This window comes from Ranitomeya imitator, chromosome 1 (genome assembly GCF_032444005.1).
Source record: "Ranitomeya imitator isolate aRanImi1 chromosome 1, aRanImi1.pri, whole genome shotgun sequence".
In the NCBI taxonomy this organism is placed as follows: domain Eukaryota; kingdom Metazoa; phylum Chordata; class Amphibia; order Anura; family Dendrobatidae; genus Ranitomeya; species Ranitomeya imitator.
This window is the reverse complement of record NC_091282.1, coordinates 28,503,097-28,520,183: the sequence shown is the minus strand read 5'-3', so window position 1 is coordinate 28,520,183 and position 17,087 is coordinate 28,503,097. Positions and strand designations below refer to the sequence as shown.

The 17,087-nt window shown below is 51.0% G+C and overlaps 1 protein-coding gene across 2 annotated transcripts in view; it reads right to left on the bottom strand.

Moving 5' to 3' along the window:
- TTC33 (tetratricopeptide repeat domain 33) overlaps positions 1-17,087 on the bottom strand; it is a 216,379-nt gene that overhangs the window by 33,650 nt on the left and 165,642 nt on the right. Inside the window, exon 4 of one of the 2 annotated variants that reach the window (XM_069745913.1) lies at positions 7,329-7,460. The exons of the other annotated variant lie outside the window; for it this stretch is intronic. Coding sequence (XP_069602014.1) covers positions 7,329-7,460 — 132 coding nt within the window. The remainder of the gene's footprint in view (positions 1-7,328; positions 7,461-17,087) is intronic. 2 annotated transcript variants of the gene reach the window in all.

Below are 17,087 nucleotides of genomic sequence, written 5' to 3'. Positions count from 1 at the left end.
GATAGCGGAATAGAAAGTAATGATATGAGTCAGGGGAGAAGGGGTGTCTGACCGGGGTGGCAGGAGCCAAGGGGTGTCTGACCGGGGTGACAGGAGGCAAGGGGTGTCTGACCGGGGTGGCAGGAGGCAAGGGTTGTCAGACTAGGGTGGCAGGAGGCAAGGGGTGTCAGGCCGGGGTGGCAGGGGAGAAGGGGTGTCAGACCGGGGTGGCAGGAGGCAAGGGGTGTCAGAGCGGTGTGGCAGGGGAGAAGGGGTGTCTGACCGGGGTGGCAGGAGGCAAGGGGTGTCAGAGCGGGGTGGCAGGGGAGAAGGGGTGTCTGACCGGGGTGGCAGGAGGCAAGGGGTGTCAGAGCGGTGTGGCAGGGGAGAAGGGGTGTCTGACCGGGGTGGCAGGAGGCAAGGGGTGTCAGAGCGGGGTGGCAGGGGAGAAGGGGTGTCTGACCGGGGTGGCAGGAGGCAAGGGGTGTCAGACCGGGGTGGCAGGGGAGAAGGGGTGTCAGACCGGGGTGGCAGGAGGCAAGGGGTGTCAGAGCGGGGTGACAGGAGGCAAGGGTTGTCAGACCGGGGTGGCAGGAGGCAAGGGGTGTCAGAGCGGGGTGGCAGGAGGCAAGGGGTGTCTGACCGGGGTGGCAGGAGGCAAGGGGTGGCAGACCAGGGTGGCAGGGGAGAAGGGGTGTCTGACCGGGGTGGCAGGAGGCGGCAGACCGGGGTGGCAGGAGGCAAGGGGTGTCTGACCGGGGTGGCAGGAGGCAAGGGGTGGCAGACCAGGGTGGCAGGGGAGAAGGGGTGTCTGACCGGGGTGGCAGGAGGCAAGAGGTGGCAGACCGGGGTGGCAGGAGGCAAGGGGTGGCAGACCCGGGTGGCAGGGGAGAAGGGGTGTCTGACCGGGGTGGCAGGAGCCAAGGGGTGTCAGACCCGGGTGGCAGGGGAGAAGGGGTGTCTGACGGGGTGGCAGGAGGCAAGGGGTGTCTGACCGGGGTGGCAGGAGGCAAGGGGTGTCAGACTGGGGTGGCAGGAGGCAAGGGGTGTCAGACCGGGGTGGCAGGGGAGAAGGGGTGTCAGACCGGGGTGGCAGGAGGCAAGGGGTGTCAGACCGGGGTGGTAGGGGCTGAGGAGTGTCAGACCAGGGTGGCAGGGGGTGAGGAGTGTCAGACCAGGGTGGCATGGGGTGAGGAGTGTGAGACCAGGGTGGCATGGGGTGAGGAGTGTGAGACCGGGGAGGCAGGGGAGAAGGGGTGTCAGACCGGAGTGGCAGGGGGTGAGGAGTGTCAGACCAGGGTGGCAGGGGAGAAGGGGTGTCAGACCGGAGTGGTAGGGGGTGAGGGGTGTCAGGCTGGGGTTGGGGGGGTGAGGGGTGTCAGACCGGGAGGAGTCAGAGAAGCCGCCCATGGTGCCAGTCATAGGAGCCGTCCATAGTGCCAGTCAGAGAAGCTGCCAATGGTGCCAGCCAGAGAAGCCGCCAATGGTGCTAATCAGAGAAGCCGCCCATGGTGCCAGTCAGAGAAGCCGCCAATGGTGTCAGCCAGAGAAGCCGCCCATGGTGCCAGTCAGAGAAGTCGCCAATGGTGCCAAACAGAGAAGCCGCCTATGGTGCCAGTCATAGGAGCCGCCCATGGTGTCAGTCAGAGAAGCCACCCATGGTGCCAGTCAAAGAAGCCTCCCATGGTGCCGGAGATAGGAGCCGCCCATAGTGCCGGAGATAGGAGCCGCCCATGGTGCCGGTGGTAGGAGCCGCCCATGGTGCCGGTGGTAGGAGCCGTCCATGGTGCCGGTGATAGGAGCCGCCCATGGTGCCGGTGATAGGAGCCGCCCATGGTGCCATTGATAGGAGCCGCCCATGGTGCCGGTGATAGGAGCCGCCCATGGTGCCGGTGATAGGAGCCGCCCATGGTGCAGGTGATAGGAGCCGCCCGTGGTGCCGGTGATAGGAGCCGCCTATGGTGCCGGTGATAGAAGCCGCCCATGGTGCCAGTGATAGGAGCCGCCTATGGTGCCGGTGATAGGAGCCGCCTATGGTGCCGGTGATAGGAGGTGGAGGTGCTGTAATCCGGTGTGATATTTTTCTTGGCACACTCTGGCTCCTCTGGTACCTGTGAATGGATGATCCCTTTCTATCCGGCAGATGAAGGTGGAGTAATGGTGGGGAAGGGTTTCTTGGCGCACCTTGACCCCTCTGGTAACTGTATGATAGACGATCCCTCCGGTCAGGGTGGTGGAGGTGCTGTAATCCGGTGTGATATTTTTCTTGGCACACTCTGGCTCCTCTGGTACCTGTGAATGGATGATCCCTTTCTATCCGGCAGATGAAGGTGGAGTAATGGTGGGGAAGGGTTTCTTGGGGCACCCTGACTCCTCTGGTAATTGTATGATAAACGATCCCTCCGGTCAGGGTGGTGGAGGTGCTGTAATCAGGTGTGATAGTTTTCTTGGCACACCCTGGATCCTCTGGTACCTGTGAATGGATGATCCCTTTCTATCCGGCAGATGAAGGTGGAGTAATGGTGGGGAAGGGTTTCTTGGCGCACCCTGACTCCCCTGGTAATTGTATGATAGACGATCCCTCCGGTCAGGGTGGTGGAGGTGCAGTAATGTTGGATGAGAAGGTTTTCTTGTCACACCCTGGTCCTCCCTGGTCCCTGCAGGATGCAGGATCCCTCTTGTCAGGTTGGTGGAGGTGCAGTAATCCAATGGGTTAGTTTTCTTGGAGCACCCTGACTTCTCCGATACTTGTCAATGGACAATATGGACACTAGGACTTACCCAAGTGTGGTGGTTGTTCCTCCCTTTTCGGCAGCTATTTACTTTATGGTAGACAGACAATGTCATATTCCTTAAGGACTACGACATCACAGACTGCTTCCAGGAACATAACAGTGACTGAAGGTCCTGGATGGTCCGATGTTCTACCAGGTCGGGGTCTGTAATAAAGTGGCCCTTCAGTGTATAATCTTCAGACATCGGCTTCTGAAAGCTGATAAGACATTTCCCTCAATGCTGCGCTCATCAGGTCTGATCATATAACATAATGGTGGAGCATGAAGCTCGCGGACACAAGAGGCGACACATTGCACCAACCATGTCATGTCCATATATCACCAGCATCCATTGATGAAGAGCTGCTGACTAAAAGCCACGAAAAATCAAACTTTGCGTGTACGTCTCCTGCTATGGGGGAAATACCCGGGAGGACTCGTCTTCTGCCTTTTCTTGAGTAACCAAGTTGATAGTTGATAGGAAGCAGAAGAGGGAAACTGCAGATCAAGAGCAAACCGCACGCCGAGCGAGCTCTGTATGTAGAGATAGCGGAATAGAAAGTAATGATATGAGTCAGGGGAGAAGGGGTGTCTGACCGGGGTGGCAGGAGCCAAGGGGTGTCTGACCGGGGTGACAGGAGGCAAGGGGTGTCTGACCGGGGTGGCAGGAGGCAAGGGTTGTCAGACTAGGGTGGCAGGAGGCAAGGGGTGTCAGGCCGGGGTGGCAGGGGAGAAGGGGTGTCAGACCGGGGTGGCAGGAGGCAAGTGGTGTCAGAGCGGTGTGGCAGGGGAGAAGGGGTGTCTGACCGGGGTGGCAGGAGGCAAGGGGTGTCAGAGCGGTGTGGCAGGGGAGAAGGGGTGTCTGACCGGGGTGGCAGGAGGCAAGGGGTGTCAGAGCGGGGTGGCAGGGGAGAAGGGGTGTCTGACCGGGGTGGCAGGAGGCAAGGGGTGTCAGACCGGGGTGGCAGGGGAGAAGGGGTGTCAGACCGGGGTGGCAGGAGGCAAGGGGTGTCAGAGCGGGGTGACAGGAGGCAAGGGTTGTCAGACCGGGGTGGCAGGAGGCAAGGGGTGTCAGAGCGGGGTGGCAGGAGGCAAGGGGTGTCAGAGCGGGGTGGCAGGAGGCAAGGGGTGTCTGACCGGGGTGGCAGGAGGCAAGGGGTGGCAGACCAGGGTGGCAGGGGAGAAGGGGTGTCTGACCGGGGTGGCAGGAGGCGGCAGACCGGGGTGGCAGGAGGCAAGGGGTGTCTGACCGGGGTGGCAGGAGGCAAGGGGTGGCAGACCAGGGTGGCAGGGGAGAAGGGGTGTCTGACCGGGGTGGCAGGAGGCAAGAGGTGGCAGACCGGGGTGGCAGGAGGCAAGGGGTGGCAGACCCGGGTGGCAGGGGAGAAGGGGTGTCTGACCGGGGTGGCAGGAGCCAAGGGGTGTCAGACCCGGGTGGCAGGGGAGAAGGGGTGTCTGACGGGGTGGCAGGAGGCAAGGGGTGTCTGACCGGGGTGGCAGGAGGCAAGGGGTGTCAGACTGGGGTGGCAGGAGGCAAGGGGTGTCAGACCGGGGTGGCAGGGGAGAAGGGGTGTCAGACCGGGGTGGCAGGAGGCAAGGGGTGTCAGACCGGGGTGGTAGGGGCTGAGGAGTGTCAGACCAGGGTGGCAGGGGGTGAGGAGTGTCAGACCAGGGTGGCATGGGGTGAGGAGTGTGAGACCAGGGTGGCATGGGGTGAGGAGTGTGAGACCGGGGAGGCAGGGGAGAAGGGGTGTCAGACCGGAGTGGCAGGGGGTGAGGAGTGTCAGACCAGGGTGGCAGGGGAGAAGGGGTGTCAGACCGGAGTGGTAGGGGGTGAGGGGTGTCAGGCTGGGGTTGGGGGGGTGAGGGGTGTCAGACCGGGAGGAGTCAGAGAAGCCGCCCATGGTGCCAGTCATAGGAGCCGTCCATAGTGCCAGTCAGAGAAGCTGCCAATGGTGCCAGCCAGAGAAGCCGCCAATGGTGCTAATCAGAGAAGCCGCCCATGGTGCCAGTCAGAGAAGCCGCCAATGGTGTCAGCCAGAGAAGCCGCCCATGGTGCCAGTCAGAGAAGTCGCCAATGGTGCCAAACAGAGAAGCCGCCTATGGTGCCAGTCATAGGAGCCGCCCATGGTGTCAGTCAGAGAAGCCACCCATGGTGCCAGTCAAAGAAGCCTCCCATGGTGCCGGAGATAGGAGCCGCCCATAGTGCCGGAGATAGGAGCCGCCCATGGTGCCGGTGGTAGGAGCCGCCCATGGTGCCGGTGGTAGGAGCCGTCCATGGTGCCGGTGATAGGAGCCGCCCATGGTGCCGGTGATAGGAGCCGCCCATGGTGCCATTGATAGGAGCCGCCCATGGTGCCGGTGATAGGAGCCGCCCATGGTGCCGGTGATAGGAGCCGCCCATGGTGCAGGTGATAGGAGCCGCCCGTGGTGCCGGTGATAGGAGCCGCCTATGGTGCCGGTGATAGAAGCCGCCCATGGTGCCAGTGATAGGAGCCGCCTATGGTGCCGGTGATAGGAGCCGCCTATGGTGCCGGTGATAGGAGCCGCCCATGGTGCCGGTGATAGGAGCCGCCTATGGTGCCAGTGATAGGAGCCGCCTATGGTGCCGGTGATAGGAGCCGCCCATGGTGCCGGTGATAGGAGCCGCCTATGGTGCCAGTGATAGGAGCCGCCTATGGTGCCAGTGATAGGAGCCGCCTATGGTGCCAGTGATAGGAGCCGCCCATGGTGCCGGTGATAGGAGCCGCCCATGGTGCCGGTGATAGGAGCCGCCCATGGTGCCGGTGATAGGAGCCGCCTATGGTGCCGGTGATAGGAGCCGCCTATGGTGCCAGTGATAGGAGCCGCCTATGGTGCCAGTGATAGGAGCCGCCTATGGTGCCAGTGATAGGAGCCGCCTATGGTGCCAGTGATAGGAGCCGCCTATGGTGCCAGTGATAGGAGCCGCCTATGGTGCCAGTGATAGGAGCCGCCTATGGTGCCAGTGATAGGAGCCGCCTATGGTGCCAGTGATAGGAGCCGCCCATGGTGCCGGTGATAGGAGCCGCCCATGGTGCCGGTGATAGGAGCCGCCTATGGTGCCGGTGATAGGAGCCGCCTATGGTGCCAGTGATAGGAGCCGCCTATGGTGCCAGTGATAGGAGCCGCCTATGGTGCCAGTGATAGGAGCCGCCTATGGTGCCGGTGATAGGAGCCGCCCATGGTGCCAGTGATAGGAGCCGCCTATGGTGCCAGTGATAGGAGCCGCCCATGGTGCCGGTGATAGGAGCCGCCCATGGTGCCGGTGATAGGAGCCGCCTATGGTGCCGGTGATAGGAGCCGCCCATGGTGCCAGTGATAGGAGCCGCCTATGGTGCCAGTGATAGGAGCCGCCCATGGTGCCGGTGATAGGAGCCGCCCATGGTGCCGGTGATAGGAGCCGCCTATGGTGCCGGTGATAGGAGCCGCCCATGGTGCCAGTGATAGGAGCCGCCTATGGTGCCAGTGATAGGAGCCGCCCATGGTGCCGGTGATAGGAGCCGCCCATGGTGCCGGTGATAGGAGCCGCCTATGGTGCCGGTGATAGGAGCCGCCTATGGTGCCCGTGATAGGAGCCGCCTATGGTGCCAGTGATAGGAGCCGCCCATGGTGCCGGTGATAGGAGCCGCCCATGGTGCCGGTGATAGGAGCCGCCCATGGTGCCGGTGATAGGAGCCGCCCATGGTGCCGGTGATAGGAGACGCCCAGACCCCAGCGTGCAGTGACCTCCTATTTACTGCATCTCCCGTTACCCACATGATGTCGTCCCCATGACGTACCGCCGAGGGTCTGGTGCGGGGGCCTCACTTGCCCCCCATATGTCGGGGCCTGAGAGCACATAAAGGCCTACGGTCTCTAACTGTGAAGGGTTAAGCACTTTCTTTCTTCGAGATCGTCCACCCGACTGTCTATGAATTGCTATATATACCCTGAGCTATCCGTCTGGGCAGGAGAGGCGGCCGGCGATAACCATACATTACGTTCTGACGAGCCATTAAAGGCCTGGAAACACGTCAGGATCAATTCCGCGGCCGCATTATCACACACAATGGCGGAGCGGAAGCTTCACATGGTGGTAATTGTGTCATGAGACTCTCGGCTGGAGACGGGGGGGAGGATGGAGCGGCCGAGCACCAGGGTCTCTCTCTAATGGAGCAGACTTCTACCACGGTCCCGCGAGGTTATCGGTTTCCAGTTGGAGGCTTCATCATCTCGTATCGAGGAGGAAACATGCAACAGTGGGTTCATTACAAGCTATTATAGGACGTCCATCCTCTCCAAAAATTCTGTGTGAGCCCCCGTCCTACCTGAGCACCAAATAACCCCACCTGCAGCCATATATAAAAGAGCACGGCCTCTTCATTACTGGATAGAATCACCAACATAGAGGATAGGTCCAGCACCTAAAGTGCTGGAGGACCAGGGCATGTCTTCTCTCCAATTACATTCCATTATAACATTTCAGCAGGCGGCCGCCCTATCTATTCTGTGCACACAAGTCGTGGGGAAGGGTAACGTGATCGACCCGGCTTGCAGGAAAAGTTCTGGACTCACCATGGCTATTTCCCCAAGTCCAAGCTGTGCCCGTCCCAATGTCTGCCAGGCCTCTACAAACTTTGGGTCCCTGCTGACTGCGGTTTCTGCGGCTTGTACTGCTGGGAAGATTTCCTGAAGAAACAGAAGAGACTGGAAGAAAAAAAAAAAAAGAACAATAAAAGTTTCAACATTGTTTGAAAAAGTTACAAAAGTTTATTTGTTTGGAGGATCAGAGTTATTATAGAGGGGGGGGGGGGAAGCGAAAATACATTTTCTTTTTAGGCACTGATCGTTTTAAAATAATAAATGGAAGCATGAGAAGAAGTTACAGGAGCGCTGCAGACAGTGATTAGCTGCAGCGGTCAGGTGACTGAGATGGCGCACACCTCTGGATCGGTGGGGGTAAGGCGAGTATGGCTCCATATATTATTTTACAACCATCAATGCCTAAACAAAGAAACAAATTGAGGTATGGGACGGTTAATAACATTTTAGGAACTCTACAAACATGTGATTTATTACATCGTGGGGGCGAACAGTGAACTCGAAACTGTAAAAAAGAAGAAGTTTGGAGGAAAAGTCTGATAATAACAGCGGTCACCTGACGGAACGCAGAGCTATTTATAGGAAGGTTCCGCTCTCGCGCCCCTCTGCAGCAAAAGTGATGACCCCAAATCATCATTTGCTTTTTTTTGTTTTTTTTTGTGACCTTTCCATTTTGTCTCAATATATCTATTGCAGTTTTCTAATCAAAATAGAACACAAAGTCAAAATCGGCCTTTATTTATTTTTTTAACCATTTAAGCACAAAGAGTTGCCCCAAATTCTAAATACATTGAAACAAATCTTGAGTCTTTCAAAAGAGCAGCAAATGATGAATCAGGGAAAACATCTGGAAACCCCCAAACGCAGCCGACAAACGGGGGAACACTTATGTAATAACCAGTGAGCCATGTGTTGTAGAATCACGTAAAAAAAAACAAGTAATATACTTTGTTTCCATTCTTTAGCATTTTTAAGATCTCTGCTTGTTGTCAGTGAATGAGCTCATTATACAGACACAGTAATCCTGTATTTATCTAATCCTGCTTTCAGCTGATACAATGTATCCAGTACAGATAATGCTCTGTGACCCCAGGCTGATACAATGTATCCAGTGCAGACAATGCTCTGTGACTCCAGACTGATACAATGTATCCAGTGCTGACAATGCTCTGTGACTCCAGACTGATACAATGTATCCAGTGCAGACAATGCTCTGTGACTCCAGACTGATACAATGTATCCAGTGCTGACAATGCTCTGTGACTCCAGACTGATACAATGTATCCAGTGCAGACAATGCTCTGTGACTCCAGACTGATACAATGTATCCAGTGCAGACAATGCTCTGTGACTCCAGACTGATACAATGTATCCAGTGCGGACAATGCTCTGTGACTCCAGACTGATACAATGTATCCAGTACAGATAATGCTCTGTGACTCCAGACTGATACAATGTATCCAGTGCAGACAATGCTCTGTGACTCCAGACTGATACAATGTATCCAGTGCAGACAATGCTCTGTGACTCCAGACTGATACAATGTATCCAGTGCTGACAATGCTCTGTGACTCCAGACTGATACAATGTATCCAGTGCAGACAATGCTCTGTGACTCCAGACTGATACAATGTATCCAGTGCAGACAATGCTCTGTGACTCCAGACTGATACAATGTATCCAGTGCTGACAATGCTCTGTGACTCCAGACTGATACAATGTATCCAGTGCAGACAATGCTCTGTGACTCCAGACTGATACAATGTATCCAGTGCAGACAATGCTCTGTGACTCCAGACTGATATAATGTATCCAGTGCAGACAATGCTCTGTGACTCCAGACTGATACAATGTATCCAGTGCAGACAATGCTCTGTGACTCCAGACTGATACAATGTATCCAGTGCTGACAATGCTCTGTGACTCCAGACTGATACAATGTATCCAGTGCAGACAATGCTCTGTGACTCCAGACTGATACAATGTATCCAGTGCAGACAATGCTCTGTGACTCCAGACTGATACAATGTATCCAGTGCTGACAATGCTCTGTGACTCCAGACTGATACAATGTATCCAGTGCAGACAATGCTCTGTGACTCCAGACTGATACAATGTATCCAGTGCAGACAATGCTCTGTGACTCCAGACTGATACAATGTATCCAGTGCAGACAATGCTCTGTGACTCCAGACTGATACAATGTATCCAGTGCGGACAATGCTCTGTGACTCCAGACTGATACAATGTATCCAGTGCGGACAATGCTCTGTGACTCCAGACTGATACAATGTATCCAGTGCATACAATGCTCTGTGACTCCAGACTGATACAATGTATCCAGTGCAGACAATGCTCTGTGACTCCAGACTGATACAATGTATCCAGTGCAGACAATGCTCTGTGACTCCAGACTGATACAATGTATCCAGTGCAGACAATGCTCTGTGACTTCAGACTGATACAATGTATCCAGTGCAGACAATGCTCTGTGACTCCAGACTGATACAAAGTATCCAGTGCGGACAATGCTCTGTGACTCCAGACTGATACAATGTATCCAGTGCAGACAATGCTCTGTGACCCCAGACTGATACAATGTATCCAGTGCGGACAATGCTCTGTGACTCCAGACTGATACAATGTATCCAGTGCAGACAACGCTCTGTGACTCCAGACTGATACAATGTATCCAGTGCAGACAATGCTCTGTGACTCCAGACTGATACAATGTATCCAGTACAGACAATGCTCTGTGACTCCAGACTGATACAATGTATCCAGTGCAGACAATGCTCTGTGACTCCAGACTGATACAATGTATCCAGTGCAGACAATGCTCTGTGACTTCAGACTGATACAATGTATCCAGTGCAGACAATGCTCTGTGACTCCAGACTGATACAATGTATCCAGTGCAGACAATGCTCTGTGACTCCAGACTGATACAATGTATCCAGTGCAGACAATGCTCTGTGACCCCAGACTGATACAATGTATCCAGTGCGGACAATGCTCTGTGACTCCAGACTGATACAATGTATCCAGTGCAGACAATGCTCTGTGACTCCAGACTGATACAATGTATCCAGTGCAGACAATGCTCTGTGACCCCAGACTGATACAATGTATTCAGTGCGGACAATGCTCTGTGACTCCAGACTGATACAATGTATCCAGTGCGGACAATGCTCTGTGACTCCAGACTGATACAATGTATCCAGTGCAGACAATGCTCTGTGACCCCAGACTGATACAATGTATCCAGTGCGGACAATGCTCTGTGACTCCAGACTGATACAATGTATCCAGTGCGGACAATGCTCTGTGACTCCAGACTGATACAATGTATCCAGTGCAGACAATGCTCTGTGACCCCAGACTGATACAATGTATCCAGTGCAGACAATGCTCTGTGACTCCAGACTGATACAATGTATCCAGTGCAGACAATGCTCTGTGACCCCAGACTGATACAATGTATTCAGTGCGGACAATGCTCTGTGACCCCAGACTGATACAATGTATCCAGTGCGGACAATGCTCTGTGACTCCAGACTGATACAATGTATCCAGTGCGGACAATGCTCTGTGACTCCAGACTGATACAATGTATCCAGTGCAGACAATGCTCTGTGACCCCAGACTGATACAATGTATCCAGTGCAGACAATGCTCTGTGACCCCAGACTGATACAATGTATCCAGTGCAGACAATGCTCTGTGACCCCAGACTGATACAATGTATCCAGTGCAGACAATGCTCTGAGACGCCAGACTGATACAATGTATCCAGTGCGGACAATGCTCTGTGACTCCAGACTGATACAATGTATCCAGTGCAGACAATGCTCTGTGACTCCAGACTGATACAATGTATCCAGTGCGGACAATGCTCTGTGACTCCAGACTGATACAATGTATCCAGTGCAGACAATGCTCTGTGACTCCAGACTGATACAATGTATCCAGTGCAGACAATGCTCTGTGACTCCAGACTGATACAATGTATCCAGTGCAGACAATGCTCTGTGACCCCAGACTGATACAATGTATCCAGTGCAGACAATGCTCTGTGACTCCAGACTGATACAATGTATCCAGTGCAGACAATGCTCTGTGACTCCAGACTGATACAATGTATCCAGTGCAGACAATGCTCTGTGACTCCAGACTGATACAATGTATCCAGTGCAGACAATGCTCTGTGACCCCAGACTGATACAATGTATCCAGTGCGGACAATGCTCTGTGACCCCAGACTGATACAATGTATCCAGTGCAGACAATGCTCTGTGACTCCAGACTGATACAATGTATCCAGTGCAGACAATGCTCTGTGACCCCAGACTGATACAATGTATCCAGTGCGGACAATGCTCTGTGACCCCAGACTGATACAATGTATCCAGTGCAGACAATGCTCTGTGACCCCAGACTGATACAATGTATCCAGTGCTGACAATGCTCTGTGACTCCAGACTGATACAATGTATCCAGTGCAGACAATGCTCTGTGACTCCAGACTGATACAATGTATCCAGTGCAGACAATGCTCTGTGACTCCAGACTGATACAATGTATCCAGTGCACACAATGCTCTGTGACTCCAGACTGATACAATGTATCCAGTGCAGACAATGCTCTGTGACTCCAGACTGATACAATGTATCCAGTGCTGACAATGCTCTGTGACTCCAGACTGATACAATGTATCCAGTGCAGACAATGCTCTGTGACTCCAGACTGATACAATATATCCAGTGCGGACAATGCTCTGTGACTACAGACTGATACAATCTATCCAGTGCGGACAATGCTCTGTGACTCCAGACTGATACAATGTATCCAGTGCAGACAATGCTCTGTGACTCCAGACTGATACAATGTATCCAGTGCAGACAATGCTCTGTGACTCCAGACTGATACAATGTATCCAGTACAGACAATGCTCTGTGAGCTAAAACATCTCAGGCTCCGGACTGATACATTGTAACAATCCAGCAGAGAGATTGGTGCACCTGCTGTTGAAGTGTTCAGCTCACAGAGCATTGTCTACACAAGATACAATTGAGTTGAGAGTAGCTGGAGGAGTCATGAACTACGTGGTCACTGATTAGTTTAATTAAAAGACATGTCAAAATAAATAAATGTATAAAATACTCATTTTTAGTAACAAAGTCTAATTTTGCCTAGACGAGAGCCTTCAGTCCTGGTACTCGGTTATAGAAATGTACAAAAACAAAATAAAAATAAACAAGTTGCATGACTCTATACATAATAAGCATTTGTTTCTAGCAGCATTAAGCTCCAGAGCTGGAATCTGACATGACATTTTTAGGAAGTTTGTCCGTTGTCCCACCAGAGGAAGGCGTCTGTTGCGTTCTATACGATTATATGTGGATAGTAAGTAGGTTGGCCGCATTGCAGTTCTTAACCCATAGTCCTGAGCAGAAGCACGCGAAGACGGCAGCGACCACAAAAAGTATATTGGTCCTTTGATTTCTAGCAGCTCATCACAGGGTGACCCTGCATTCTACAAAATTATTTAAAAAAATTATTGAAATCTGTAGAAATTATTGCAAATTCACACAGTAGGAAGCTGCTTTACAGCTGGGGGTGGACCTAAAATCTATTGACCCGCCCCCGAGGAGCAGCAAAGGTTACATATATAGAAAATCCTAATCTGGTGCTAAAACCTAACCTATAAAAATATTATAATATGTGCTATTTGAGCATGCGGCGCTGATAAAACCCATGGGGTGTAGAGTATTAGACACACAGACTTGTAAAAGCAGTAAGTTCCGGAGAACAGCCGGCTTACATTAAAGCAATGTGTCTATTTGAAGTAGCCATTACTTTACCATTATTACTTCTTTATGCATCAGGTTCCTTTCTGCGTTAACTTTGCATTATTTTTCTGCCACGGCACAGTCAGCAGAGGGCTGTGCACCCTAGTAATGAATGGGGCGCATGTTGTACCCCTCACACGGTGCAGCGGTGAAAGGTAAGTTCTCCATAATTCCGCTCAGTGCTACAGTCCATCAGATGCGTTTCATATCTTCAGATTCCCTTGCGGTGGACTCTTTACAGAGTGGAAACTCTGACTTTGGCTACAGATTAGTAAATTACCAGTAAATCATTACTGATGGAAATTTTAGGAATTTCCGTCTCAGACTATAAAACCCGAAATAAAAGTGACCTGTAGCTCCGGATCAGATAAATGGCGATATAGTAGGTGGGGGAAGCACCATCAGTCCAGTTACTAAAAACTCAAGAGATAAAGGGTTATAATGGTGGGAACTTATAAGATATAGAGAAGAAATCCAAATGACCTCCTCCCCCCGTTACCAAATCAGTTTATTAGTAAAATTTACAAACTGCAGTAAATCAAACAAGAAAAATGAACATAACTAATATACTTGAGATTTCTCAAAATTTACAAAAAAATGTCGCTTTTACTGATTACTGCCATCTCAGGATTATTTACCCCCTACATAGAAACCCTCATGGTAGCAGACATTTTTCCTGAGGCAAGGAATCAAGAGACTAACTAATCAGGAGATAAAACTCATCAAATACCCGGACTGGCTAGGGGGTTTGTTGCATTTAAGAAATATGGCTAAGTCAATGGAGGCACTGTAAGTGCATACTAAACACTAAGGTCCTCCATGCTCAAAAATGTCACCTCTACAGACTTAAAAGCACAAGAAAAGTTGCCTCCAATAAATTCAAAACCACAGAAATAAGCCACAGAATGTCTGGGTTTTTGTAATGTGAAGGGATGAAACAAAACTGGAACTTTTTAGGTCTATGGATCAGAGATATGTCTGGAGGAGGAAGAATGAAGGAAATGCTGAAAAAAACACTCTGCCTACAGTGAAGTATGGTGGGGGCTCGGTGAGTTCTACAGTGAAACATGGCGGATGCTTGGTGATGTCTACAGTGATGTTGTACAAAGACACGGCACTCTGTGAGAAAGTGAGAATTGGTGCTCAAGTAGGGTATCCAACCCGATAACCAATTTGTAACAATAACTTGGCACTCAAATCAGTTGTAATGTGAAGTTTCTTGGTTTTTATTGCACGTCCAGACACAGATTCAATGGTTGGTTAAACGTTTTCGGTCCTAGGTGGACCTTCTTCAGAACAATTCCAATTTATCTGGGTTGCTGGTTTAGACCATATAAATAGAAGGAAGAGGCACCTTCTGGGTTAAAGCTGTGGGACGTTGCAATATATAGATGTAGGGGCTCTTGGCGTGCTATGCCGCTAAGGAGTGCTGTGGCCCATATTCAGAATGAAGAGATGTATCGTGGGTGGCGTAGTGCCGCCAGAGAAAACGTTTAACCAACCACTGAATCTGTGTCTGAACGTGCAATAAAAACCAACAAACTTCACCGTACAACTGATTTGGATGTCTACAGTGAAGCATGGTGGGGTCTCGGCGATGTCTACAGTGAGGCACTTTGGAGGCTTGGTGAGTATTCTACAGTGAAACATGGCAGATGCTCAGTGATGTTTACAGCGAAGCATGGCGGATGCTCGGTTATGTCTACAGTGAAGCATGGCGGGGGCTCGGTGATGTCTACAGTGAAGTAGGGCAAAGGCTCAGTCATGTCTACAGTGAAGCATGGCGGAGGTTCTGTTATGACTACAGTTAAGCATGGTGGAGGCTCTGTGATGTGTACAGTGAAGCATGGCGGTGGCATGGTGATGTCTATAGTGAAGCATGGTGGTGGCTCGGTGATGTCTACAGTGAAGCATGGTGGTGGCTCGGTAATGTCTACAATGAAGCATGGCGGGGCTCGGTGATGACTACAATGAAGCATAACGGCTCGGTGATGTCTACAGTGAAGCATGGTGGAGGCTCGGTGAATATTCTATAGTGAAACATGGCGGATGCTCGGTGATGTCTACAGTGAAGTATGGCGGATGCTCAGCGATGTCTACAGTGAAGCATGGCGGATGCTCAGCGATGTCTACAGTGAAGCATGCCAGGGGCTTTGTGATGCTCTAGAGCCGCTTTGCTTCCTCTTGCACTGGAAATCTGCAGCATCTGAAGGTCCAGATGGATCCTACGATAAAACGTCATGTCTTCTGTGAGGAATCCTAAACATGGGCATTGTTGGACCTTCCAATGCATACTGGACAGTCCACCAAGGCTTGGTTTCAAAAGAAGTCCTGGAAAATTCTGGACTGGCCGCCTCATTCACCTGGCTTGAATCTCATAGAAAATATTTGTTGGGATTTGAAGAAGGCAGGACATTGCCCATGAGGAATGGGCTAAGATTCCTCAGAAACGCTGCCACAAGCTGGTGTCTGACTACGTATCCTGCCTGCAGCAGGTCATAACAGCCAGAGTGGTTTCAATAAGTAAAAAAGGAAACTGGTCAAAAGGAGACAGCAGTAATCAGTAAAAGTGGCATTTTGTGCAGGATATTGAGAAACCTTTTGTTATATTTGTTGTGAATTCCATAATAGCTCCCAGAATGTGAGTTTAGAGGATTGTATACTATGTCTGGCATTCAGCTGGAAAGGACACGTGTGAGGTGAGGCTAGTCAGTCTGCAGCCAATCAGAATTTTGGTAAATACTCCCGACAATGCTGTTGGTTGGCTGACTGGCAAGGTACCTCTCAAGATGCTCCACCCACATGTCCTTATTAGCTGAATGACAGTCCCAGTTACTTCCCACAGATGCTTTTGAGAGTCCAAATACACATTAATAAAAGTATTGCTGGTGTGGGAACTTGGGTCACATTCCCAAATGTGCAAACAATTGCTAAACTTCAAACGATCCTCGGCTCATATGGAAATAATCAGTTTTTTGGATTTTCCTCGCACACAAGTTCTCGGCTCCTCCAGTTTATATAATGTCAGAATTAGATAACAATATTAATATATAAAGAAATAACATTAACATTTAGAAAAAAAAAATAACGAGAAACATTAATGAAAGCCACAGGAAAAATGTGGTAGATATGAGACAAAGTGTAAAAATGTCTCGTTATTGCAGGACGTGGTTGGAATTTACCCTGAAACAGAAAAGTGGAACCGCAGATAAAACATGTCTACACGATAAGTGGAAATCACAACCCTTAAAGCAACTTTCTCTTTTTTTTTCTCCTATCTATCTTTACGGGAACGTATAATCAAATAATTATATTTTTTGTACATTTTATCAGAGAAGGGAATTTCTATCAAAATTTCAGATTTCACAATAGAGCGAACAATTGATTGACACTTTCTGCTTTCTGTGGATCACTTCTCAGCTTTGGTGTGTAGACTGAGACAGAATGAACAGAGTCATTTCATTAAAGAGTCATCTTTATTAGCGGGGGGAAAGGCCTTACTCCATCGCTTCTCGAAGATTGTAACAATTGATCACAATTCTCTAGTGACTTCCATTCATTGCAGCTGCCATCTATGCCACACTGTCTATTAGATGGAAAAGATGTCGTCAATATAGCTTCCATATACAGGAAAAATGCTGAATTTCCGCTAAGTCACGCTCCTTTATTGGGAATGTCTAAAAACATTATAAATGTGGCACAAGATGTGAAGGACGGAAATTTGGCGCATGCAGCTTAGTAAATCAGCCCCACAATACCCCACGAGAGGCGGCTCTGTACGATTAGAAGGTGATCAACGACAATACATGAGCAAAGTGGAATAACACGGCCGGCTCCACAAGATGAGAACATTTTAGGCAATAATATATTAAAGTGATTT